At 41.4% G+C, this 25,010-nt stretch overlaps 2 protein-coding genes across 3 annotated transcripts in view; one reads left to right on the plus strand and one right to left on the minus strand.

Moving 5' to 3' along the window:
• Positions 1 to 5,793: 5,793 nt before the first annotated feature.
• Positions 5,794 to 7,272, plus strand: abi3b (ABI family, member 3b; the record flags this gene model as incomplete). The annotated part of the gene is made up of 5 exons (XM_079576831.1): positions 5,794 to 5,937; positions 6,122 to 6,289; positions 6,366 to 6,545; positions 6,628 to 6,701; positions 6,807 to 7,272. The coding sequence occupies 5 exons, from the start codon at positions 5,794 to 5,796 to the stop codon at positions 7,270 to 7,272; spliced, it is 1,032 nt and encodes a 343-aa protein (XP_079432957.1).
• A 5,949-nt stretch (positions 7,273 to 13,221) lies between these two features.
• Positions 13,222 to 25,010, minus strand: part of mpp2b (MAGUK p55 scaffold protein 2b) — a 46,077-nt gene continuing 34,288 nt past the window's right edge. For both annotated transcript variants that reach the window (XM_079577351.1, XM_079577350.1), the window contains 10 exons: positions 22,946 to 23,098; positions 22,354 to 22,509; positions 21,223 to 21,450; positions 18,351 to 18,482; positions 18,159 to 18,261; positions 16,409 to 16,477; positions 16,169 to 16,330; positions 15,705 to 15,907; positions 14,706 to 14,834; positions 13,222 to 14,409 (listed from right to left, as the gene is read on the minus strand). In XM_079577351.1, coding sequence (XP_079433477.1) covers positions 14,233 to 14,409; positions 14,706 to 14,834; positions 15,705 to 15,907; positions 16,169 to 16,330; positions 16,409 to 16,477; positions 18,159 to 18,261; positions 18,351 to 18,482; positions 21,223 to 21,450; positions 22,354 to 22,509; positions 22,946 to 23,098 — 1,512 coding nt within the window. In that variant the 3' untranslated portion in view covers positions 13,222 to 14,232. The remainder of the gene's footprint in view (positions 14,410 to 14,705; positions 14,835 to 15,704; positions 15,908 to 16,168; positions 16,331 to 16,408; positions 16,478 to 18,158; positions 18,262 to 18,350; positions 18,483 to 21,222; positions 21,451 to 22,353; positions 22,510 to 22,945; positions 23,099 to 25,010) is intronic.

Genomic DNA, 25,010 nt, shown 5'->3' on the forward strand with positions numbered 1-25,010 from the left:
ACAATAAATTGACCATGTCACATAAAATCTGTCACACAGCTGTGCAGGAATCGGAGTGAAATCTTAAACCCCCAAAGGAGCTGTCCTTTTATTTCATTTGGGAAAATATCCAACATGTGCTACACTTGCTACATGCAAACTAAGCGTATTTGTTATATTGCAGCTTATAAAAAGTGAGAGAGAGAATATTGTGAATGTGTCACCAAGTGTGATAAAACCCTAATCTTGACCGTGGATGTTAGGTTTTGTACAGGACACTAGGTAATGTTTAGACTTTATGATTGGATCTTGACAACAAGGGATTGAGACATAAACACCTTTTCTATAACGCAAATTGTTTTTGTAACTGTAAATAAACCAACATTACAATTTTCAGTAAAACCAATATTTGCCCACAAATCTTGCAAACTTTGCCTTTAAGCTTGACACTCTGTAGACAGGGTTTCTGCATGGCATTAAAAAGCATTAAAAGTAATTTAATCAAATGTGCCATATGACACTTTGCCAAAACTTAGTTAATACACTTTACTTCACTTCCTGTCAGTAACTTCAAAATTCTAATAAAATTAACTTTTATTCCCAAAATGTCCTCCTCCTCCTCCTTCCTACAACTGCTTCTCTGAAATACAATGATCATTTTTACTTACAACATGTTTATCCATCTAAATAAGTCTATTTTCAAAGACTTACTTAGTGTTTGAAAGTAGATAATAAATATTTTTAGTCTATTATATAAACCAAAATATTACTAGACTAATAATTGTCATAATGTGACTAATAACAGTCATGTGACAAACCTGTCATATCAGATTCAGATTCACTTTATGGGCCATGTAAAACCATGTTGGAAAAAATGTGCAAGGAGCTCAAAGTATACACATACACATAAAAGGACACAGCATAAAAACAAATGCCACATAAAAAGCTTAAGGGTAAAATGCTGTACAATAAAAGTCCATACAAAATAGAAGTGCCTTGTTTAAAGTGATCATAGCTTGGGGAAAGAAGCTGAGAACTTTATTTTACTGTACCCTTGATATGTTGTACCTCTCTAAATTTAGTACAATGTAATGTGCTCTGTAACTATCTGTACTTGTACGTATGGCTTAGATACACAATGGAATAATATGTATTTGTAGTTTGTAGGTACATAAGGTAATAAGACATAACTCTAACCCCAAACCTAACCTGAAGCCCAAACCCTAAGGGTCTCGTGTCCTATTACATTATGTACCTACAAAGTACTAATACTGCCTTTGCTATCCTGTCAGACCTTGGAAGCTCAGCAGGGAAGGGCCTGGTCAGTACTTGGAGGGGAGACCATTTAGTAACACCAGGAAGCCTAGCGAATGGAACAGACTGGTTGCCTCGCTTCTGTCAGTCTACCCCAGGGCAGCTGTGGCTACAATTGTAGCTGACTACCACCAAGTATGGAGTGAATGAATAGTGCAATGTAAAGCGTCTTTGAGTGGCCAGAAAAGCGCTACATAAAACCGATGTTATTCCATTGTGTATCTAACCCATAGGTGCAAGTTATTACAGATTGTTACAGAGCACATTACATGGTGCTAAATTTAGTGAGGTACAATGTATCAAGATACTGTAAAATAAAGTGATACCAGAATCGGTAGTACAGAGAGTTACCTTTACCTTGTAAAGCTTGAATTTATAGATGATATGCAGGAAATGACAGGTTTGTCATATGCAAAGCTATCATAAATCATTGTAGTCTATTATTTAGACTAAAATTAGTCTAGTAAGAGAATAAAATGTTCCTAGACTAACAATAATCATATGACATATTGTCATATGTCACATGCAAACCGGTCATATACACTTTTAAATGTCATTAAAAAGTCTTGCATTTGATCCAAACTGGCTTTAGATCTCAATTTCTTAGGGAAATTATGACATTGCTCAACATTTTTTTCTGTTTTACTGTTCATGGAAAATGCCAAACTATGGCCTAAAACATATTCAGTTTCAGTTTTGGCTGAAATGGACCACATTGTTTCTCTCTCAAAAGTTCCCGTTTTGTCCAATTCTCTTTCCTCTGTTTAATGAACTGTTTGTAAATCTCAAGAAATGAAATATTTGCCAATTTCTTCTGCGTTTGTGGTATTAAAGTATTTGGGCATTAAAATGGAATTAAAAAGCATTCATTTTGACTCGCTTCTGCCAGTATAAACCCTGTGCAGAGGGTGTTGTGGTGACTGCAGGGAAGAATTACAGAACAGAACTGATCATCAGCCGGCCACATAAACACCATTCATTGCATGATGCAGCCAAAGGAAGGGGCAGGTGCTGATTTACAGATTAAATTGACTTCAGAGCCTGTTCTGTTCTCATTTAGAATAAAAAGAAAGAAATGCTCCTATTCAGACATGTTTTGAGTTAATGTGTTTGGATCATTTTTTCCCCTTCCATTTTAAAGACAGCTTGTTTGTTCTTTGAATCGCCACAGAACGCTCACATGTAGACTGGAGATTAGCATTTATGGCTTTATGGCTACATCAAAAAAAGATAATCTGAAAGTGATAGCTGCTATAATGACATGAATAAATGGCAGTGTGTTCCACTGGTAAGTCCCTCTGGACCTAATAAAATGTAATTGAGATGGGCTCTGGAGCAGATAAGCAGCGCCCACAGTGATATATGACTGGGGCAGGAGACTGGAATATGTAAATGACCACTGCAATTTAGATTGTGTTAATGTCTATAGCAGTTTAATCTGCCACGTGCCCTTCCGGGCAGGTTATTACTGCGATGATATGATTGGGGAAAGGTCAGGGCAAGTTCAGCGTTATGGGAGACAGACCTCTCCATACAGCTGCCATGTTGTTTCCCCCTAACAGTGAGCTTCTATACTGAACAGATAGTACTTATCTTAAGGATAATATGAAGGGATGTGTAGAGCAAAGTGTTGATGTGGGAACGTGCGGCCGTCATGTGGGCAGTACAATGAACAAAGGCCAAGGCAAAATAGTCTATTTACTCAAATAAATAGGAACTGTCTGATGAATATTTCTGAAGGAATCACTTAAAATCAATAGATAGCAGAAAAGGGAAAGGTGGTTGTTTTTGTGCATCCACAACATCATTGTTGCCAGCAGTTTAGATAAGGTTAAAAACAATAGTCAGTAGCAATTCACAAGACATGCCATCAAGACAATTTATAGATGTTTAGACTTCAAAAACAGGAAGGACCTTTTTGAGAAGCTGCACTGAAAACTGAACACTTCTCTGGGTATGTTTTCCAACACAGAGGTAAATTATTGGTTAAAAGCTCAAAATGTCCCCTTGAAGTAATATTTCAGTGGAATTCTGGACATTTATTCATTGCTTATTGAGTCATCTTTTTTCTACATTTTTTTTATGTTGCTCTCCCCCCCATGGAAGAGACACTTACCCCCATATTAAGTTTTCTCATATAAGTTCATTAAAAGGCAGCAGGTGCTTCGACAGTGCTTGCAATTGACAATCTGAAGTGTCCACATAGAGACGCTTCCTTGTGTCTGTGTCTGACGATGGTGTTTTCCTGCAGAGCCCCACACTATAATTGAATTTGGCTTTCCCTTTAATGGAAGTCTGTCAAGTGTGGAGAGACAGTGATAGCCCCCAACATCCAATCATCAAACCGAGGAGTATGGACACAGCAGGTCATGAACGCAGGACCGCTGGAGCTGTCAGTGTGTGCGGTGACCATGGTATTGATAACATTACATAGTTGCTGTAGTGATGGGGACAATATACTTATAATTATTCGCACAGATGTGTGTTTCCAGCGCTGTCGAATTCTCTGTAACATGTATTTGTCTTAGTTCCTCCTGCGCATTTTGGTTGGGAGTTTTCATTCCACGAGTCTTGGCGTAATTTGTTGAAGTTTATTGAAAACCCACAAAATATGGAAAATGTGGAAAAACAAAGATTTTATATTCCATTCAATATCCGTCTTATCCTAGCGACTTTGGACCAGAGATGGGATAGAACTACAGCAATGCAGACAATCATTTACTCTCAAAATGGGTCAGTTTTTCGTTTTGCCAAATTCCAATCAACATTTGTTTGAACAGGGCCAAGCTGCAGTCGTAGGATCATAGAAATATTGGTGAAAAAAAAAAAGCTGAATCATGTCAATGCCATTATAAATCACAGGCTGCGTTATAATCTCCATTATTGAGATTTTAATATGGCCTCACATTGTGCTGAACACACACAAACTAATCAATACGCCTGATAGAACAGAAAGTCAGCAGGCGCTTATCAATGGAACTGATTAGTGTTTATTGTGTGTGGGCTTCAGTCCACGGATAAAGACCGGCCCTGCTCAGAAAGGCACCTATACACACACGTTTACACTGTAGATATGAGGAGTTCAGCCCACAGGTCCATTCAGGGTCATGCCTTATGAGAAACATTTTCAAGGCAAGACACTGCACTAGAATTGAGAAAGAAAAAAACAACATTTTGAGACATGAAATCAGGTTTGTATGTAACCTGGATTTATCCTGGAAAAATCATTTGACATTTTTGACATTTGGTTCAAAACTCGACAAAGGAATGATACTCATGCTCATTCCAATACCATGGCTCACAGTAAAACAGGCTCAGTTTACTGCATTGGGCTAGAAACATACAGTACTTTCTTGCACTCCAGTGTTTGTTAAGATTTGGACATATGCAGCTCCTAATGAGCATGGTGCCACTGTGACCCCTTGCGCACAGCACTGGGATGTTGTGGAATGCACACTGTTTATACAGGATATCCCAAACAAGGCTGTATTCTGGCAGAGCGCGCTGTAATCAAGGAGAGATTTCACTTTCACCCGAGGTGTTATGATGTCCGGCTGTCCAAGACCATACAGGCTCATTAATCAGAAGCATCTCATGTTTACATACTTAAGGACAATGGGCATTATGTAACACAAAGTACACTGGACACTGGGCATGTAGTAGAGGGTAAAAATGTGTCTTTATTGCTTAGATTGTTTTCAACTTTGAGCTTTAGGACAAGAAAAAGAGAGCTTCTGTACCATGACATTTAGCAGTAGTATGTACTGCAGTCAGAGCTTATATCATTGGCCGTGTGATGAATGAGACGGAGATGTTTGTGACAGTAAGGGTCAGGTCAATCCTGCTCACCCACTTCACTGCACCATAGAGGGGCCATGGAGGTCATTCTCCAACAGACTCATCCAGATCAGCCTCAGCGAGCCATTACGTAACTTGACCTAACCTTAATAGTGATTACAATGGTCATTCTTCAATGTCATTGTGTAATGTTGTAGTGATGCATCTTTGTCATGTGTTAGTAATAATTCATCTATGACTCGTGTTTTAAGTGTTTGTGAACTACTGGTGTATTTGATTTGATTTGATTTTATAACTTCTCGTGTAACTTCTAGTGAAATACTCAAGGCAGCTCGTTGTTGCTGATCAGTATGTTGTGTAGTTCAAAGCATATCATCATATCGCTCTGCCGCCCTCTGGTGGAGTCAAAAGTTGTTACATGTCAGAGAAGCGCACAATCTTGTCCGACCTGTTGTTATTCTTCCATTTCATGTGAACATAGCCTATGTTTTTCTTGTTTGATTTCATGTACTTTTTAAATGACTTCACCATATCCCCCTCGTGCCTCCCCCTCGGTCTGTTGTTGTTGTTGTTACTCTGAGAATGTGTTGCCTGCGGAAATTCCGCCTTCATCCTGATCTTCACCTGGACGTCGGCGCGTTCCCGATATACTCTCAGTCTGAAACTCGATCAACTTTGCGCTTTATTTCAACAACAGTTATCATGGGAGAGTTACCGGAGCAGATTAACTTCTCACAGGTTATTGAGGACATTTTACAATCGGCACCAACCGCGAGAAAAGATCTGGTGGACAACCACAGCAACCTCTTCAAAGTGGCAGAGTACTGCGAGAACAACTACCTCCAGGTGGGCATTTTAGACCATTATAGATAAGATGTGATATACCATCATTTGAACAAGGACTCTGACAGGCGACATATTTAGTTATCGATGTGAATCTTTTTAAATAACATTTAAGCCTTTACCTGTACTATTAAAAAAGTGTTTGCAAAATGTATAATACTTTAAGAACATTGCCTTTATGTCTTAGGCAGCGGATCAAAGTAATGCCATAGAAGAGGCCAAGGGCCTGGCCGCTCAGGCTCTGGCCAGTGTGACCTATCAAATCACCAGTTTGGCCAGTACCCTGCTCAAACTGCTGGACTCTCAGCTCTCCCAGGTCCACCACATAGAGTCTTCCATCAACCTGCTGGCACTGGTAAGACATGTTTATCTTTATCAAACGTAATTGTATAATTGCTATAAATGAACAATTGTGGTTTGTTTGTGACCAGGCGTCAGCGTTCCACTTGGAAAAGGTGTCCCGCAGAGAGATTGGAGTCTTCACTTCGGCTAAAAAATGTGCTCGCACCAAACTCATGGCCCTCCCTTCTGGAGGCATCGAGCCCGAGAGGAGATACTGCAGGGTCCCCCTCTCTTACACTGCACTGGACTCTGTTGGGCACTGCTTCCAGGTCAAGGCACATGGATTGCATCTGCTTCAGTACTAATCTGAGAAGAGAGTGTAGTTTATTCACATCAATATTTCTCTCACAGGTGACCGGGCAGCCGCCTGAACAGAAAGTGGAGACAACAGGGGACGTCACGAGTGATACTAACACCAGCACTGTGTATGTAGATGTTGCCTTATTATCTAGACTTCCATTATATTGGTGATAGCTCTTTTCATCTGTATTTTATTCCAAATCAATAATGTTCTGTCTTGTCTCCCTCAGAACCAGCTTTGGCATTGCTGTCCCACCACCGTCTGTCCCCACTCTGCCCCAGGGCACCGGCTCCTGCGGGGACTCCCTGCCTCCCCCCCCTCCCCCCTCATCCTCAGCTGGGTCTCCACTGAGCACCACACTCCCCTCTCCTCCACCACCTCCCCCTCCGTGTGCACCCTCTACCATGCTCTCCCCGTCCACTCTGCCCCCACCTCCTCCACCTTTGACCGGTTTCCCGCCTCCGCCCTCTGGTCAAATGTCCGGCGGGAGCTCTCCTCTTCCTCCCCCACCACCTCCACCACCGGCCTTCTCTTCTGCCACAGGTGCGGTGCCTCCTCCACCCCCTGGTCCCATGTCCGGCGGGAGCTCTCCTCTGCCTCCACCACCACCTCCACCACCGGCCTTCTCTTCTGCCACAGGTGCGGTGCCTCCTCCACCACCACCGCCTCCTCCGCCTCCATCCAGCCTTCGGTAACGCCGGGCACTCTAAGTATGAAGCTTTACACCCTGGTTACACACAACTGCAACTGAGTATGGACTGCCTTAAGCTGCCCATGAGGACACAAACATTATGGGCATTTGAAAGCTCAGAATTGAGCAGAATACAGTCCGTGATCATCACTGGGAGTAATTATTGCTGAGATTGTGTTAAACAGTGAAATGTTCTTGTTGTCTCTTTGGAATTTCGAATGTCTTTAGTTTGTCTTTGAGCTGTAAGAAGAGTGTGTAGCAGCATCAGCAGCTACCATGTTCAGAATGTACATAACCTATTGACTGAGTGTCAGTTCTAAACCTATATGTCTGTCTTTAAATACTATTTTGTCTCCAAAAGTGCCAGTCTGTGATGTTGCTTTGCTTTTCTAAGTTATAGGAGTTCTGTTGGGTCCATACTGTTGTGCGGCTGCTGTGTATGAGCAATGAACAAACGCATACATAGCTTTAAAATATCTAGGTGTGTCCAGACTTGTTATGCCATCAGCGTGTGCGAAAATAAATGCTTAAGAGCCTACGACTGTCTCTGTGTTGTTTGTTTCGTGCTAAAGCTCGAATTGTGTTTTATTGAAAATAGGCTATTACAACTTCACTAAAGATTTAAAAAAAATGTTGTGGACTTGTTTGGACAGCACCTCCGCTGCATTCCACAGAAACAAGCTCAAACACGGGCTCTCGCTGGGATAGACTTCTATTCCATCGCCTCAAAGCACTGTTTTCACGCTGACATTTAGAGAGTTAAGTCCCTGCCCTAACTTGAGATCGTATTGAGTCATTGTCCTTTATCCAGGCTAATGTAATAACTCAGTCGTATCTTAATTCTTTTGGTATTTAGATATATTATCATTGTCTATAAAATACCATCTTACTGAGGTACCACACGGTGCACATACAGGAGGTGGATGAAGTACTGTTGACTCAAGGAGAAGCCTGGTTAGTCATTCAATTGATTAGGCAAGAAATAGTAACGCAATACTGCAACAAACATGAGTGGAGATAGTGGTTATGTGACAGTGTGGACTCCAACATGATTATGGTGAAGATGTAAAAGTAGTCGACCCTTTGCTGACCCCTCCTGGCTGTAGTCGGGTGGTAACTGCTCGCAGGGCAGTAGTAATGACTTTTGCCTTTTCCATTGGGGAAACAGTTGTCCGGTTCTGGGTGGCTGAGTGGTTACTGGTTACTAACCGTGCCCATCCGTCAGCTTGGTACTCCTGCATTGAACCTTGCTCAAGAGATAGATCTAGGGGCTCCAGCTGCATTAAAGATGGGTGAAATGTAGGGATCAGTAATGCATAACACAAGCTTCTTTATGCAATAAATAGAATAAAGCTGAACAGACTGTACTTTGTATTTCTAAATATACCTGCTGGCTTTGAATCCCTCTTTTTGATGCAATTTGAATTTGGCTGAGACTGTAATTTAAGAATGTACTAATTATAGAATCCGTCTTCCTCAGGCTATAACAAAACAGTGACAGGCTCCAGATGTTGTTGGCTCTATTAGACTTTCCGTTGAAACTTTGTCCCTCTTTTTGTCAGTATTGAATACAGGCTTGTCATTCAGACCTACACAAGTTTGTCTTAACACTCAAACTTTTTTTTTTCTCCTTATTTTTGCCCTTTTCTAAATAATGGAGCCAAAATCCAGCCAAATTGCTAGCATGAACAAGCTTCAGCTAGCCCGTGCTAAACCTATGGGGGAAAGCTCCCTCACTTAGTCCCTTTTAAACTTACAGTCTATGATGATGATAACACTTGCGCTCTATTATGTGACGCGCCCACAGACACAGCTAGTGCAGCTTCAGTCCCAAACACAGCCCTGAGGAAGTGGCTTTGTTTGTCACAAAACACTGGCTTATTTTGAGTCAGGAAGATCCAGCTGCTTAAACTGATCAAGCTTTGCAAATCTGCTAGGATGTCTCTGGTAACTACTATTTAGAAGCACATGTTATACAAATATAGTAGATACTAGCTGTAACTGCCTCTGTAGTGCACATTCTGAAACCTATGAATTGGGAAGGTCTGATTGAATGTAAGAGAGTCTGACCTAGAGGTCTGATGTTATGTTTCCTACAGTCATTGCTTTATAACAGGTGATAAAACAGGCAACCTTTGAACCCGTGGAGATAACACTTAACAGTAGCTGGACTGGCCTTCTTCAGAAACTTAAATCTCTCCTCAATAAACACTAAAGGCAATTCGGCCAGGCATGTATTTCTACCCAGAGTAAGTACCGTACCTCTCCTCTTACCACGCTGTCATTGATCGGATTTACTGTTGTTTGTTTCCATCTTTTTTTCAGGGTCATATTGTTTTTTTTGGCTTTGTTTATTAGTCTCACACTATGGGGTGTCTGCTGTTGTGTGAGGCAGCGAAGGAAAAACGAGCAGGAGGCACTGAGGGAGTCACCATCCCTCTATGTGATTCCTCTGAATGAAGAGGACATGTATGGACTGCCCTATAGACAATCTACAGTCCACTGCAGCCAACAGGAGACGGGTCTGCCTCCTCCCTACATGGTAAATATCAGCTTGTTCAGAGCAGTCTCGTGTACTGTGTTTATTGTAAATCTATACTGTAAATAGGAAGTGCTCAGAGACGGCTAAAATGAAGTTATGTTTGATATATTTTATTTATATTTTTTAAATCGTACTGTGTCTGACATTGTTGTTTTGAAGGAAGCAGGAAGTACTTTGTTTCACAACTAAAAGGTGATAAAGTCAGCTATTTCCTGGAGCAGTAACATCTACATACGTACAAGTCGTGTGTTGATTAACAAGGGGCACATAAGGAAAACAAACTTACTGGAGTTGTGGTGTACACTATTCTGGACAGTAAATTTGCTTCAAAATGCTATAGAATCAAACATCTACCGTAGTCCAATTAATTACTAAAGGTCTTCACTTTCATTAAAACAGAAAAGGTTCTTTTCAGCAAACCATGGATTAACCTTTAGCATCTCACTCTGATCACTGCAAAAGGGAAAATCACATCCTGGGCTGGGAGGCAAAAAGACGCTCCCGGATTAGTGAACCGGGACAAGGGGGCTTTTTTACTTTCTCACATCTATTACGCTGTACTGTCTATAGATGGCACTGTGGGCATCTACCGGCAGAAAAAACACACCAAAACCTGTGTAAATTGCAGTCAAGACACTTCAACACCACCTGACTCTTGGTCTGTTGAAAACCTATAAACATGAGCCACGTGTTCTTATGACATGGCGTCTTTTCTGGTTGGTCTCTGTGAGTAGTGGATTACAAACTGCAGTATATATAGTGCAGACATACATATGCTCAATATTCTCCCCTTCAGTCACAAAGTAATGAGTCCTCCTGCTCTTTACGTTGGATTGACTGAGTCGTCTTTGTCCACAGCCGGAGTCTCCCTCTTACAGAGATGCTGCCCCTCCCTCATATGCGGATCTGTACAGCGACAGCACTGGAGGGACTGTGACCTGAGCCTGCTCTTCATCAGCACATCTCACGGATCACTCTGCTGTCATTATTTAACAGCAGTCTCTCACATAACTATAATACGTATGTGCTACTATCCATATTGTATATATAATGTATATGTGATATAAATATGATTACTTTCTTATTAAAAGCATCTTTTACAAGTAAAGTGATGGTTCTCAATTTGTGGGTACTGGTGTTACACGGGGTCCTCTGCTGTACTAGTTTTTGTTTATTTTAGTCATTTTTGATCTTCTCTGTCAAATTACTTAACCTCTTAACTCCCGCCTGAACCGAGAGGATCACGTCATCAGATTTTTTTGTTGGGTATTCAACTAATTTTTGTAACTTTTTTGTCATTTTTTTGTCATTTTTTGTCACATTTTTGTCATTTTTTCGTCAATTTTTATCACATTTTTGTCACATTTCTTTTTTGGTCATTTTTTGGTAATTTTGTGTCCATTTTTTGGTAATTTTTTTGTCAAATATTTATCACATTTTTGTAGTTTTTTGTAAATTTTTGTCGGGTTTTTTTTGTCATTTTTTGTCCCTTTTTGTCATTTTTTCATCAATTTTTTGGATCAATTTTTTGTCATTTTTTTGTTACATTTTTGTCATTTTTTGGTCATATTTTTTTCATTTTTTCGTAATTTTTTCGTAATTTTTTTGTCAATTTCTTGTGACATTTTTGCCACTTTTTCATCAATTTTTCGTCACTTTTTTGTCAATGTTTTCTCACTTTTTGTCACATTTTCATCATTGTTTTCGTCTCATTTTTGTTGCTATTTTCACAGCTTTTATCCAGAAGCTTTTGGACTGGGGTAAAGCCAAACTGGAGAAAGAGTGCGCGGTTCAGGGTTAAAGCCACGCTGCGGAACATTCCTAGTAAACTGCCCCAAACAAAACACACTAAGCCCAAACAAACACAAAGTTGTAGTAAGTTATCAATGGGTTATCCTAATAAACTCACCTGTTGTCAAAGTGAAGACACATGTTTTTAGAATGATTTTTACTTCTTTTTTTTAAATATACCTGACAAATTAATGCCTGTACTTATGGGTGAAATGTTTCAGAGTGGCTTTAAGTATTAGTTTTGTCTCAGTTTTAACCACTGATCTAAAGGGCGTAGGATTAGGATTCAACGGCAGTGCCTGTGTCTTTAAATTAAAGGGTAATGTTGTAAATGGTCGTCACGGTGGTTACTTCCCTGAGTGACACACTGCTCTGAAAACAGCCGGGATATCATACAAACAAACACAGGTAAGGGAATAACTGCATTACTATAACTATGTGGCTTATGTCCTCAACACTCTGTAGCTACGTAATCTGAATATTTGTACATGTAGTGACTATGTTTGTTTTGGTGACGGCAAAAGAAGATTAACAGTTTTATTCGTTTAGTTGGCTGAAGGTCCACAATCAGTGATCAGCTGAACACTGTAAAAAAAACACGTGACCATGCTCTATTGAAATACGACCTGGAAAATTTTAATTATCTTACTTTCAGAGTAATCTGTTTCTGCAATGGGCACGAGGATTATATTTAAAGCCATTAAGCGTGATCATAATTAATCATGTTCCTGCCTTTTTTATACAAAATACTATTTCAAGCCTCATAATGTCAGTATAGCACAGTTGTTTTTATTCCATCATCAACTCTAGCATCATTTGGAAATTATTGTCTGTTTTTTTATAGAGAAAGAGCATGCCGGAAAGCTGACAGCACCCAGACATGGCCACAGTTGTGAATCTCCTTCAGTACATGTAAGTTGCCCACATGTAGCTTCTTTTTTTTTTTTTTTACCTAAAGCCATACTGACATTTCACCCTATGAAGGGATACGATTCAAGTCATTAGCTGAGTGTGTAACATTTGACCTGGAATGCTCCGCAGTGTGGCTTTAAGAAACCATTTGCACTAACCCAGTGTTTCCTCAGCCTGCCTGTTTTGGTCGTGTCCATCGCGGTGATTCTTCTGTGCTTCTACCACTACTCCAAAAAAAAGAGGGGGTCGTATGACGTCACAGCGCTGCCGGAGAACGGGTCAGAGTTGGTTGTATTATTTAACAGAGTGCCCACAGGATACAGCACCACAGACCCACCTCCTCCATACTCACTGGTCAGTTCTCCACAAATCTACAAATACTGGACACGCATTTATTCATTTATCCATATTGATCTAAATTGCCTCACTTCCTTGTTCACACAGTGAACCTCTATTACAGCTTGGTTGCAGGTTTTTTTGTTTTTGTAGAATTATTGTCAATTAATTTACGTGCTTGTTCTTTTTTTGTTTTTTTGCAGTTTGACCCTATACTTACCGTTGTGTGGCCTGGTGGTGCCCCTCCAGCATATGAGATGTACCCCATTAGTCTACCTATGACACCCTACACGTGGACCGGCGACTCGTGCAGCACTTCACATTGACAAAAAGCCTCAGCTACTTAGATATAAACAGAGAAGCAGCCATTCCTTTTTTATATATAACATGGTTTTAATAAAAAAATCTTTGCATCAATAATGACAGTGAAGCAATCATCTGAATACATATGAACATCAAACTACAGTGTAGTTACCAACTGCACCTATGCACTGGCAGCACCCTCTCTCTATGTTATACTATACACTTTATTACAATACAGTACTTACAGCTTTGAGAATGTCATATAAATATGTCTCTACTTTCTAGGAACATTGACACAAGATAGAAGTTGAATGTCTCATGAGGGGAAATCGTGCGCTTCCTTGGCGTCAGAACCATGTGATTATTATTATTGTTATTAAGGCAAAACTTCAAAGCCACAGATCAGTATTTATACAGCGATCCATCTGTCCAATCGCACGTTGAGTTATGCAATAGTTGCCTTGTTATACGGTCAGTGCATAATGAAGGCTACTGAGTTGGACTTCGTGAATGTTAGTGGCTCTGCTACAAATGCAACTGAAAATGCACATGACACACAATGCGGAATGTATCAAGTTATTTTTGCCTACAGATTGTACTGTACTATTTATCAGTGAGAACAATGTATTGCATTGAGCCTGTGTTAGAATGGTCTATTGCTGTTCATTTGTCAGTTCAACATAGACAAACACAATGAACATTGGAGAATACAATCATACTGTAGGACAGACAGAAGTGATGGCATTTGGTTTGTCACAGTCAGTCCTACCAGTCCAACTGTAAACATTGCACTGAATAAATTAGGCTAAAGTATCACATCCTTCCAAAGAAATGAGTTTTTGTAACTACATCCACTTTAATGAGACCACACGCACATTCATATCACTCACACTATTGCACTGAAGCTCAACTCCGAAACCTTCTCCACAAAGAAAATACACCATGACTTCAGCTCAACAAAATGACACCAAGTTTGTACAAAAGTGTTGGAGGTGACGCTGAAACTAAACAGTAATGATTCCTCAGCCCTCCACAGCCGCTCACTGCTGCCCCCTAGGTGCCAGGTGTGACACTCTGACCTCAGAAGACCCAGCTGACTGGCACCCACTGCTGCTCCGTGGACAGTTTGTCTAAAGCTGAGCGGAGACTCCGAAACGCCGCGTCCAGACCGTCGTTTACAATGCACAAGTCAAAGTAGTGTCCATAGGCGCGCTTGATTCGCTCACTCTCGTCCACCGTCCTCTTCAGCTCAGAGTCCTATGGAATAATGTGAAAACCATCAATTAGAGATTAAAAATATACGTGCCTCACATTTATAGCGGCGCTGGAAACAGGGAAACAGTGGACAGGCTGATGAGTTTGTTTTGTCTCTGCCAAGTGCTAAGTCATCATGGTGTGAACTAAACTGTGCCCACAGTAAAGCGCTTTGAACCATGAAACACTACTTCAGTTTGCAGAAGCGTAAGAAACATTTTAACATTTCACAGAAATAAGAACCAAACAGACTCATATCCATTAAGAATAGATGATATTTTTCAGTCTAGGAACCTCACCGTGAGCTGCTTGGTGACCACTCCAGACTCTATGGCGGTTCTGTTCATGGCTTTGAGAACCTCAAAGTCTGGGGCTTCAATGAACACCACGTACGGCAGGAACTCGGAGGTCCGCAGCACTTTGAGAGCCTGCAGACAGAAGCACTACAGGGTTTACACTTTCCACTCGAGTGCACAGTGACACCAGACACAGAGCACTCAATAAGGCTCACAGAGCTGTGAACGTGTTAAAGACTGAGCTGCAGAGTCCCAGCAAACACATTCATCATGATAATGTGTGTAGATAAAATTAACACACTCTGTGTAGCGAGTAATACCGTCATTACCAGATGACTTTAACTGATGATGTGCACAGACAAGACTTTAGCATAATAAGCTGCAGTCCTGAGAGGATTTCACCAGCTTTTAAATGTTACAATAAAACTAATGAGAACACAATTAACGTAAAGTTATTAGGAGGATACGATTGTCTTTCGGAGCCCAAACTAAAAGGTACAAAACATCCTAGCTGTTATAGTTTTCTTCCTAAGGACAGGCTTCTAGCACAGCAGTGATATAAATGTCCTCATATCTGCTGAAGAACCTGTGGCTACTGTTAAAAGGGGGAAAAACACAGGAGCTTGATGATAATGTTTCTCCGTGGAGGGCCTCGGTTCTCTGCCTCCTACACAGTTGGCCGAAATGAGTTTTAGTCAAACAGACACTCTTTCAGAGCTTCGTGTGCCTCATCCTGTTACCATGGCAACAGATGATCAGGTGAACTCAACTTCTGTTCACATTTAGACCAGCCATATGTTTACTTGTTGTTAAATTGAGGAAAAACCTGGCACAAGGGGAAATGTTGATGAATCAGCCTGCCAGTGTTCTCACAATAACCATCAATAAACACTATCTTTCTTTTTTTTTTAATTACAAAACTGAAAACATCAATTACACTTGTCAAATCCAAATGAAGTTGTGCTGATGTATCGGGAACAGTAGTGCGGTTAGTGCTGTTACCTGAGGGTTGACGTCGAGGATGCAGATCTTGCCTGTCTCCATCACCTCGTGGATGGAGCTGATTTTGGTGCCGTACAGGTTTCCGTCGTATTCTCCATGCTCCAGGAAGCGTCCATTTTTAATGTCACAGTCCATCTCATGTCGGGTCATGAAGGAGTACATCTGACCATCCCGCTCGTCCACTTTGGGTTTTCTAGAGGTAACTATGGAGCACAAATAATTGTTAGCTTTGTTGACTAACATCATTCCAGCAGCTTTTGTCAACATCATTATTTTTGTTGACTACAACTACACGACAGTTAACTCTAAAGTAACAAATGAGGACTAAAACTCACAGAACCACACATTTTGTCGGATTAAAACTGAAAAACATAAAGCAAAATTAAAATGTATAGTCAAAATGAACAATGGCACAAATGACATGTGCGTTACAGAGAGGCGGCGGTGATAAAGAGCCCACTCACAGGGGATAGTGGTGCCGTAGCGCTGACAGTCTGACACCAGCAACTTGTTCTTGAGACTGCGCCGACCCACTCCCTGTGCCCCGATCAGCACCAGGACCTTTCTTCTGAACGGGGGCACTTTGGCCACCTCCTCGTAGATTCTCAACTCATGGCGGTCAAACTCTGACAAAAAAAAGATCACATTTAAGGCGCATTTTCATAAACTAAGTGATATACTGATATATTCGCATTTTGCAATACCTGCATTTTTGGTCGTCAAATACATCATCTTTTTTTTCTTCTTGCCACCCATGCCAGCACACAATGGACCTAAGAAAAAAAGAACAGCAACATCAAACTAAAACATCTGTCTGATAAACCCCTGTACAAATCCCTAGTGAAAATGATCTACTATAAAGGTCAGGTGTTGTCGCAAACACCGCCGCCTCATAAATCCTCAGAGAAACAGTATTGTGCGAGCCCACCACTAGATGGCACTGTGTATCTGTGTCATTATATATTCTGTGCTGCTGCCAGGAACCACCTGTGACCAGACTGTCTTTTTGACCATCTGTTCAATGTGGCATTTCAAGTAGCCCTGGGACCCATCCACTACACAGGCGCTCCACCTTCACTGTCATTGTAAGAGGAACTCCAATGTATGTCGGAAAAATGATAACATACCACAGAACTAAAGGGATAATTGCGGGATTAAATAGAACATATTTTCTGACTACTACTACTGCATGTGCTGGAGAAAATGTGTTCTTCCGAGACTCCAAGGACACAATTGCTGCCTTGTCATCCTAAAATCATCAAGGTTACTCTGTCTGAGTCACCACCTGTTCTGCTCCATTCCCTTCGCTTCTGTTACCACTGCTGAACATTGTCGCCCGCCACCAAGCATTATCGCCTAAGTCATTTCTGAGGCCAAACTTAGATGCGGTATGTTTAGGCATCTTTAACTTTGTCCTCAGACAATCAGGAGACAAGTTACAACCGAAGAAACACAACTAAGGCTTTAAATAGCAATCAAAACAAAATCAATAATTTGAATTGCTGCTACTAAGAAATTGTAAAACCATTGAAGGCAGTACAATATATTTTCAGAGACACAATATTTGTTCTCAATGGGGTTGAATTATGCATACAAGCTGCTAATCCTGTCATTTACACTTCTGCAAACATGTCCTGAATTGCATGTGGTTCTTGTTATTCGTTAATCAGCTCACATTTGAAACATATATTAAAAATCTAATGGGGACTGCAATGTCTGTCTGAAACACAATTACATGTTTTTGTCCCCCCTCAAATCAGGCAGCTCTTTCACAAAAAGCTTGTTTTAATGTGCATTCAAACACTTGAATAGTCCTCTTGAGCCATGTCGCCTCTCATTAACAGTTTATTCTCAGCTCACGACAGACCACAGAGGTGAGAGAGAGAGGATGGCCGATCGAGAACATGAAACGCTGGTGCGCCACCGGAGCAGATGTTGTCTTTGTTGCTCTGTGTGGAATCTGCATAATGACGTGCATCGCTGCTTGAGCCCTGTCACAGTGTAATAGTTGTGAACTCTATGGCTGAAGAGAAAGTTGCAATAACAGTAATGCTGCAGACCTAAAACATATCCTTGTGGCTAGACTGGCATTTTGAGGAATTTCCAACTTTAAGCCGTTATATCCAAGTAATTCTCATTCGTATCTGACACTACATCACCACAGCCTGAAAATCTACTAGTACTTTTCTGAATGTACATAAACATAACGTTGACCATAACCATTCCAAGTGGAAACACAGGTACATACACTAAATATTAGGGTAAAATATCTTTCACTAGTATACAACTTTATGCCAAAAACAGAGTTTTTCCAGGTATGGTATGGGTGTCGATATCTGAACTAATTCACTGAGTCTAATTATCGAAATTAAAAAGAAATATTGTTAATTTTACTATATTGAACAGTAACAGGTATTCTGTGGCAGGCCTACCCCGCTCTGCTGCAAACAGTACCTGGGGTGCCTAGCTCCAGATCCCTTTTCACAAACGCTTTCCTCTTCTCCTCCAAGAGCTGGCTGGGGATGAGACCAGCGCTGCCGCCTTCGATGTGACAGGCCTACAGGGAGAACGCGCCGAGGAAACAAAAAAGTGTTAGAAGTGTGCCTCTTTGATGCAGATGAAACAAATGAGGGCTGCACTGCCGACCTGCCACCAGTTGAGGTCCTCCTGGTTGAAGATCTGTAAGATGTCTCCACTGTTGAAGCTGAGTCCGGCTTCTTTACAGGGAATCAGATTGTCATGGGACGGATCATAGTCGAAGTGGCACTTGACAAAAGCCTGGAGAGGGAACACACAGGATCAGTGAATATAAGACGAGAAATATCCAGAAGGCATCGTCCTATCTCAAAACATTGTGGTCAGAAAAGTTCACTGCGCAATCCATAATGCAAAAGATACAAAATAAAAACTCATTTTTAATGACCTGCTGTTTCCAAGGATTTCTGTTTTCTTTTTCACAGATCACAGATACGTATGTTTTGATAGGAAGTAACAGCCAGATTGTGAAAGATTTACTGACAAATAGCACAAAGTTAAGGATTAGGATAGATAAAGATGGTTTGGCAGCCTGGCAGCGGCAGTCAGAAACTGCAGTAGGTAGTCAGAAGAAATGAAATAAAATACTTTCTGTACACAATAACTGCAGCGGTCACACTTTCTTTGCACTGTAATATGAATGTGACACTATGCATACAATATTGCAGAAATTGAAGAGTGAATTGAGTGTACATTTACAGACCATTCATGCGGGTCTAACCATTGAAAGGATAAAACAGCAATGTTTTCAATAGTTTATCTCTATGTTACATGATTTTTTTTTTTTTGAAGCCCTTGGATAGGAGGTGGTGACGCAGTTGAACTAGTTTCCTGAAGTTTTGTGGCCTGGAGCTGGTGTTTCATGGTGGTGACTAACCTTCACTGACAGCCGCCTTTGGCCACAGCTCACTGTGTCAGCCCTGTGTCCCCACAGGCCGCTGACAATCGCACAGTAGGAGTAGGAGCCTCTTTTTTAAGTCTACGCTAGCCTCGAGTTTCTGGAATAAACGTCGAGAACAGAAAAAAAGGGGGAGGGTACGGTTGCCATGACTACAGAATTTTGGGTTCTGTCTGTGTCGTTTCTCCTTGTCCTCCGCTGCTCCCCGTCTTCCTCCTGTCAGGGAGGGCCGGCTTAGCGTTACGAGCCAGATCTTGTTGCCTCGAGACACGGAGGGGGGGAGTGATCCGGGAGAAGATGGAGTGGGTTTTAAGTGCGGCGCTCGGTTGTGATGGACTCTTTACTCACACAGTTTGCCCGAGCACACATCACGCGCCGGTCGTTGGTTACGGCGCGGCAATCCCGCCTCACCATGACACAAAGCCATTTCATCCCAGTTAAAGGCTCTCCTCCGAGCACAGGGCCGAGCGGAGGGAGGCCGCGTCAGTCACACCCGATGGAGCTATCTTATCGCTGTTGCGTGTGGACACAAACAAACAGCTGGCACAAAGCTGCTGCAAAAATCTCACTATTCCCCTTCAACTACTGCTCTTTCAGCGCCACTCCAACAATCCGCTCATGAAACATTTACAGCACATCACAGCAGACTATATGTATGTGCACTCTGTGGCAGTCGAGAGAGCGGAGAACACTGAAGCCACACTGCGTAACATTTCACCTTATAAATAGCATATTACACACACATTCATTTTGTGTGCTGTTTTTTAGTGTCGACCTGAGCACACATACATATAACCTGTAATGTTCCACAGAGTAGCTTTAAAATATTGTCCAGCCCCATATGAATATTCCATGGCGTGTGGACAGTATAAAACAGCAATGATGTCCCAAAGCATATTTAATAATAATAATAAAAAAAAGAAGGCTGGAGTGGAGTTTAATGAAGCTGCTCTGATTATAATAATCAAAATAAAATATGAAAATGAGTAATTTCCTTCTACCGTCTGGATCATTTTTAGCTTCAGGACAGATTCCATGCCAACCTCAATAATGTGGTCATAAATTCTTACTCCGCATAAAAGCAGTGACTTACTACAGAATTTTCCTCCAAACAGCAGCAGTAGAACTTCAGTCCATGCATCATGTTTATGGTAATAGCCTTGGCACAAAACATGCCCATTGCTTCCCTACAGGATTGTGCTTCAGTAGCGTATCTTTGTCTGTAGGTAACTTATTCTTTAGAATGGTCAGCCAAAATCAGTCAGTTTCAGAGCATTGTATCCATTGATATCCCTACGGCTAAAAACATTTGGAAATGAACAAAAATGAACTCTTTCTCTCCCTCTCACAATCCCTGCACTTTTTTCTAATCAACTCAGTAATTAAGTAATAAAAGCTTGTGTCCTCACATACAAGAACCATAAAGTTTGCATCCTCTTAATGTGATACGACATTTTATTTACTAGAAACCACCCGTGTTGTAAGCTGGACCGATTTTAATTAAAAACTGGCCTCTCAGCGATTAGTTCTCAGTTAAAATGAGTCATCAGGACGGCTAGGAGAAGAATGTCAAAATGAAATGATGAAATGAAACAAACGGATCCTAAAGATTTGGCTTCTAGTAAAGAACCATGAATCCCACCACTACGCCGTCGCTTCCTGTTGGCAAAACATGAGCCAACAGATACACCCATCTCCCCTCGCACTAAGTGGGTCAGCCCAGCAGCCATCAGTGGATCTCCAACAAACACTGGCTCTAACTAGCATCACTGAGACAGAGACAGCTACACCAACTGAGTAGTAGTAGATCTGAGACATCTGAGTGAATGAGGACAAGTCCAAGACACTGCGGCATTATGCAGGAAGACAAGTGCTTGCATTTGGAAAAGTGACAGAGCAGTTATGTAGGGCTGAGGCCAAGAAGCCGGTGTCATCCACAAAGCCCTTCAGTCAAATTTAATCTAGGATTGTTGGCATGGCTCACAAGGTTGCAGACTGAAAGAGGACAGTGAGTGGGAGTGAATGATGGAATGGCAGCCTCTTTTCCAAAACACTGGCTGTGCAGGAGTGGTATAGGCTGCAGACCTGTCGGGGCGTGTGCGGCTCCTGGTAGCTGGGCAGGATCTTGAGCACGACGCTGCCGCTGGCCTCCTTCAGCATCTCCTGCAGCACCTTGGGGTCGTTGCCCACCTCTTTACCGTTGACCTCTTTGATGATGTCACCCACGTGGAGCAGGCCCTGCTGGTCGATCATACCGCCATGGAGGATACGTGCTATCACCAGCTCGCCGCTCTCCACACGAAACGTTACGCCCTGCGTGCACACATACAGTTAAAACTTTAACAAAGAGGAATCTATGAAGAGCAAGGTCACATAAAAGCGTTTTCAAGTACTTTAAAAATACCGCCTCCAGCTGAAGTGAACTGACGAGCATAATCCAAATGAGTAGGCAGTCATCTCTTGACTGATAAGAATTCATTTGGGGGATTGGAGTTTTCTTTCATATTTAAAATATTTAAATAACTGCTTCATTTATTGTGAAACCTTTTAGCTCTGCTCACTGGTCACGTAGAGACAATTTAAGCAGCTATTCCCTCTTCCTTTCCCTCATTATTGAAGCCTTTACCTTCAGCTTAAAGCGAGGTAAACAGTAGACACCCTCTGATCAGTGAACACTCACTGACATTCCTTCAAAATATACACTAATGAATGAACTGAACCTACATTGATGTTTCCATGTGTCGAGGTGACAATCCTCTGGGAGGACACATTGACATAAACATAAAGATGCACCCAAACTACAGACTGCATTTCTTTTTCAAATGCAGTATCAGAAATAAAACTCTATGCAACAACTGATTTTAAGGACACTGTACTATATTATCATCCAATTATCTGACTGGCGTTTTTGATGAGTTTTTCTTCTTTTTTTAAAGATAGCCCTCAATGGCCCTTAATGTCTCTTAACTTTAAATTGTTGCTTGGCAGGTGCTGCACAAAAGTCCTTTAGGCTTCATTAGATTATCCCACATTAGTATTCTCAGTGGCGCCACAGAATTGCTATGAAGGTATTTTAAAAACGGCAGTACATTATGCAGCCTTTGGGAAGGAGTTTATTTAGGACATTCTTATGTCCAGATAAAGGTTTCACAATCAATTATTAGTAAAACAAATCAAACCTCACTTGAACACAACTTGGGAGAGGCATGGACTTACCAGGTGCTCCCCGGAGACCTTCCGTATTCCCACCATTCGGACAGCGTCCGGCGGGACGGGCTGGTTGTTGAGGGCGGCGTCCATGAAGGAGCAGGGGCTGGGAGGAGGAGTCTCGTAGTTTTTGGAAGCCACAGAATCGTGAGTTTCTAGCAGGGACTGAAAGTAAAATTTATTTTAGAAATGTAACTGTGCTTTGTAAAAGAGGCAGTGTAAATACTGTTCAATTTCACACATCCCTGTAAAAGTAATGATATCTCGTCCATTTGTATCACCATATGCTGTATTTTGACACATGAGAAAACTCCAATACAATCATACTACCATCGTTTCTAGGATTTCTTGAACATTGTGACACACTTCCCCAAAATAGTAATCACTGCAGTGATCTGATTTTGAGACCTAATTGTATTCAAGGCACTAGACAAGCCCTGAAAGACGGCTAAAAAGGAACAAAATGAACTCAAATAAACAATATAGTAGCAGGGCAGAGGATCTAAAGTTCCACCAGCAAAGCCCAACGTAGCAGAAGCACAGTCTAGAACCACAGGCCGGTGGTTTGTGATGGAAGGTGAAATGAGTGTCATGGTCAGACCTGGAAATGTGGCTCTTTCAGGATGCGGATCAGCTCGTCTGCAACAGGACTCTGGTGTGTGAGGGGGTTGAGCTCTTTCAGGATGTCCTGCACCAGCTCCACGTTGTTCTCCCTCACAGCCTCCAGCTTGGGCTCCTCCAACCTCTCATGGGCCTACAGCAAGAAAAATACCTTTGTAACTCACAAAATGTATAGATGGCAAGAATCCAAAAGCATAACGCAATAACACAGAGGCACTCCATCTGGGAATATCAACAACTACCACTACCTAGTATGAGGAGTGAACGGATTACTCAAGAGCAGTGGGTTAGACGTCACTAATAGTTCACATAATGAAAATGTCTTTATTCCTAAATAAAACAAACAAATAATGAAAAATAAAGTGAGGAAAGTTTAAGCCTTTTAAACAGTTTTGGCTGAAAGTCATTTCTCACTTTTTTTTAAATGAATTTCTAGCATCCAAATCCTAAAATCCAAAGATTGATTGCATTGAAAGGTTGATGTTGTGAAGCACTTTGGTCAACTTAGATGATCTTAGATGTGCAATATAAATAATACACTTGAAAAGTTTATAAGTGCATTTTACAACTTATAAAGAGGAGCTTTACTGTCATGGTAATGCAAGCAACAAGTCATTAGATGCAGAATCTTTTTGCACAATTGTTTACTTAACAAGGACAAACCAAACTTAATTTCAAAAGGAAAATAAGGTCTGAGTATAATAACACTTACAATGCAACAATTCTATATCAGCTAGAGCAATATCATTATTATGTTTTTCTTCATATCATTCAGCCGTAATTACGTCCATCAGGAAAGTGTCACCAACATTTGAACACAGTTAAAAGCTGTTAAAAGAATGAGTAGCAGTGGGTGACTGCACTGTCCCCTTTGCTGAGAAATAATGAAATGTTGTGTGAGTTTTACAGGAGGCTGTTTTTGATCCAGTCAGTGCTAATAACAGGGAACAAACTGTGGAGAGCACCCCCGCTGTGCACACCGGCCAGTCTGTGCACCCACAGACACAGGAACACAGGAACACCAGTCAAACCTGGAGCCCTGTAAGTTTTTGGGTATGGGCTGAGGCATCAATATTTCAGACAACATTAAATTTTTACAGCTGTGCTGCTGTTACTGGCTCTGGAGCTTACACCTCTGGTCCAGGTTCAGGGGGGAAAGAACACAGTTTTATATCATTCAGTGGAAAGTATTGGTTGAAAAATATAAAAAATACTTTGTGCAGTTTTATGTAGTTCAATAAATAACAAAATGGAGGCTAAACCAAACATTATGGGTCAAATCCGGCCATGACAGAGGGAGTACAAAACCCTGGATCCTTGGGACCAACTATTGTAGAAGACCCGCGATCTCTTTGATTTTCAGCTATACACATTTCATTTTCCTTTCCTGCACTGGGCCCTGGCTAACTACAGTATGTACTACCTTTACATAAGTATTATGGCTGAGTGCTTCGGACTCTTTCTTTACAACAAGAAGCTTTCTGATACTGTATGTAATAGAATTATTATTATTGTTTTTCTTTACCTTTACACTTGTCAGCTGCTAGCTGCCAGCCTTCCTCAGAAGTGTCACCTGCGCACAGTGATGTGTCACTCTGAGGCGTGGCCAGCCTGACCTGACAGGTCTGTCAGATTCCATTATCTGGTTAAAATATCATTACATAGTATCTAGCATGACAGAAGCAAAGAAGGTCTGGAGTTGGACTGCCAGACCGTGGGGGTGTTTCTGTGTGGATTTTGCATGTTCTCCCTGTGTTTGAGTGGGTTCTCAAGGTGCTCTGGTTTCCATCAACCCAAAACCTGTGCAACAAGTTACCCTCACAGTTGTGTACACAGCATTGAAGGATGGATCAGATGCAGGGAAATATTTCCAACGGGGAGAGTAAAGTAAACCTTATAGCAGGGGTGGGCAATTCATTTTTACACAGGGCCAAAGGAGTAACCTGACTTAAGATAGAGAGCCGATACTTCAACTTTGCTCAGCTTTCTCCCATTACAAAATGCACCAAATTATATCTGAAAGTCGCTGGTAATTATTTTTTTAA

The sequence above is a fragment of the Gobius niger genome, assembly GCF_951799975.1.
Source record: "Gobius niger genome assembly, chromosome: 19".
Lineage (NCBI taxonomy): Eukaryota > Metazoa > Chordata > Actinopteri > Gobiiformes > Gobiidae > Gobius > Gobius niger.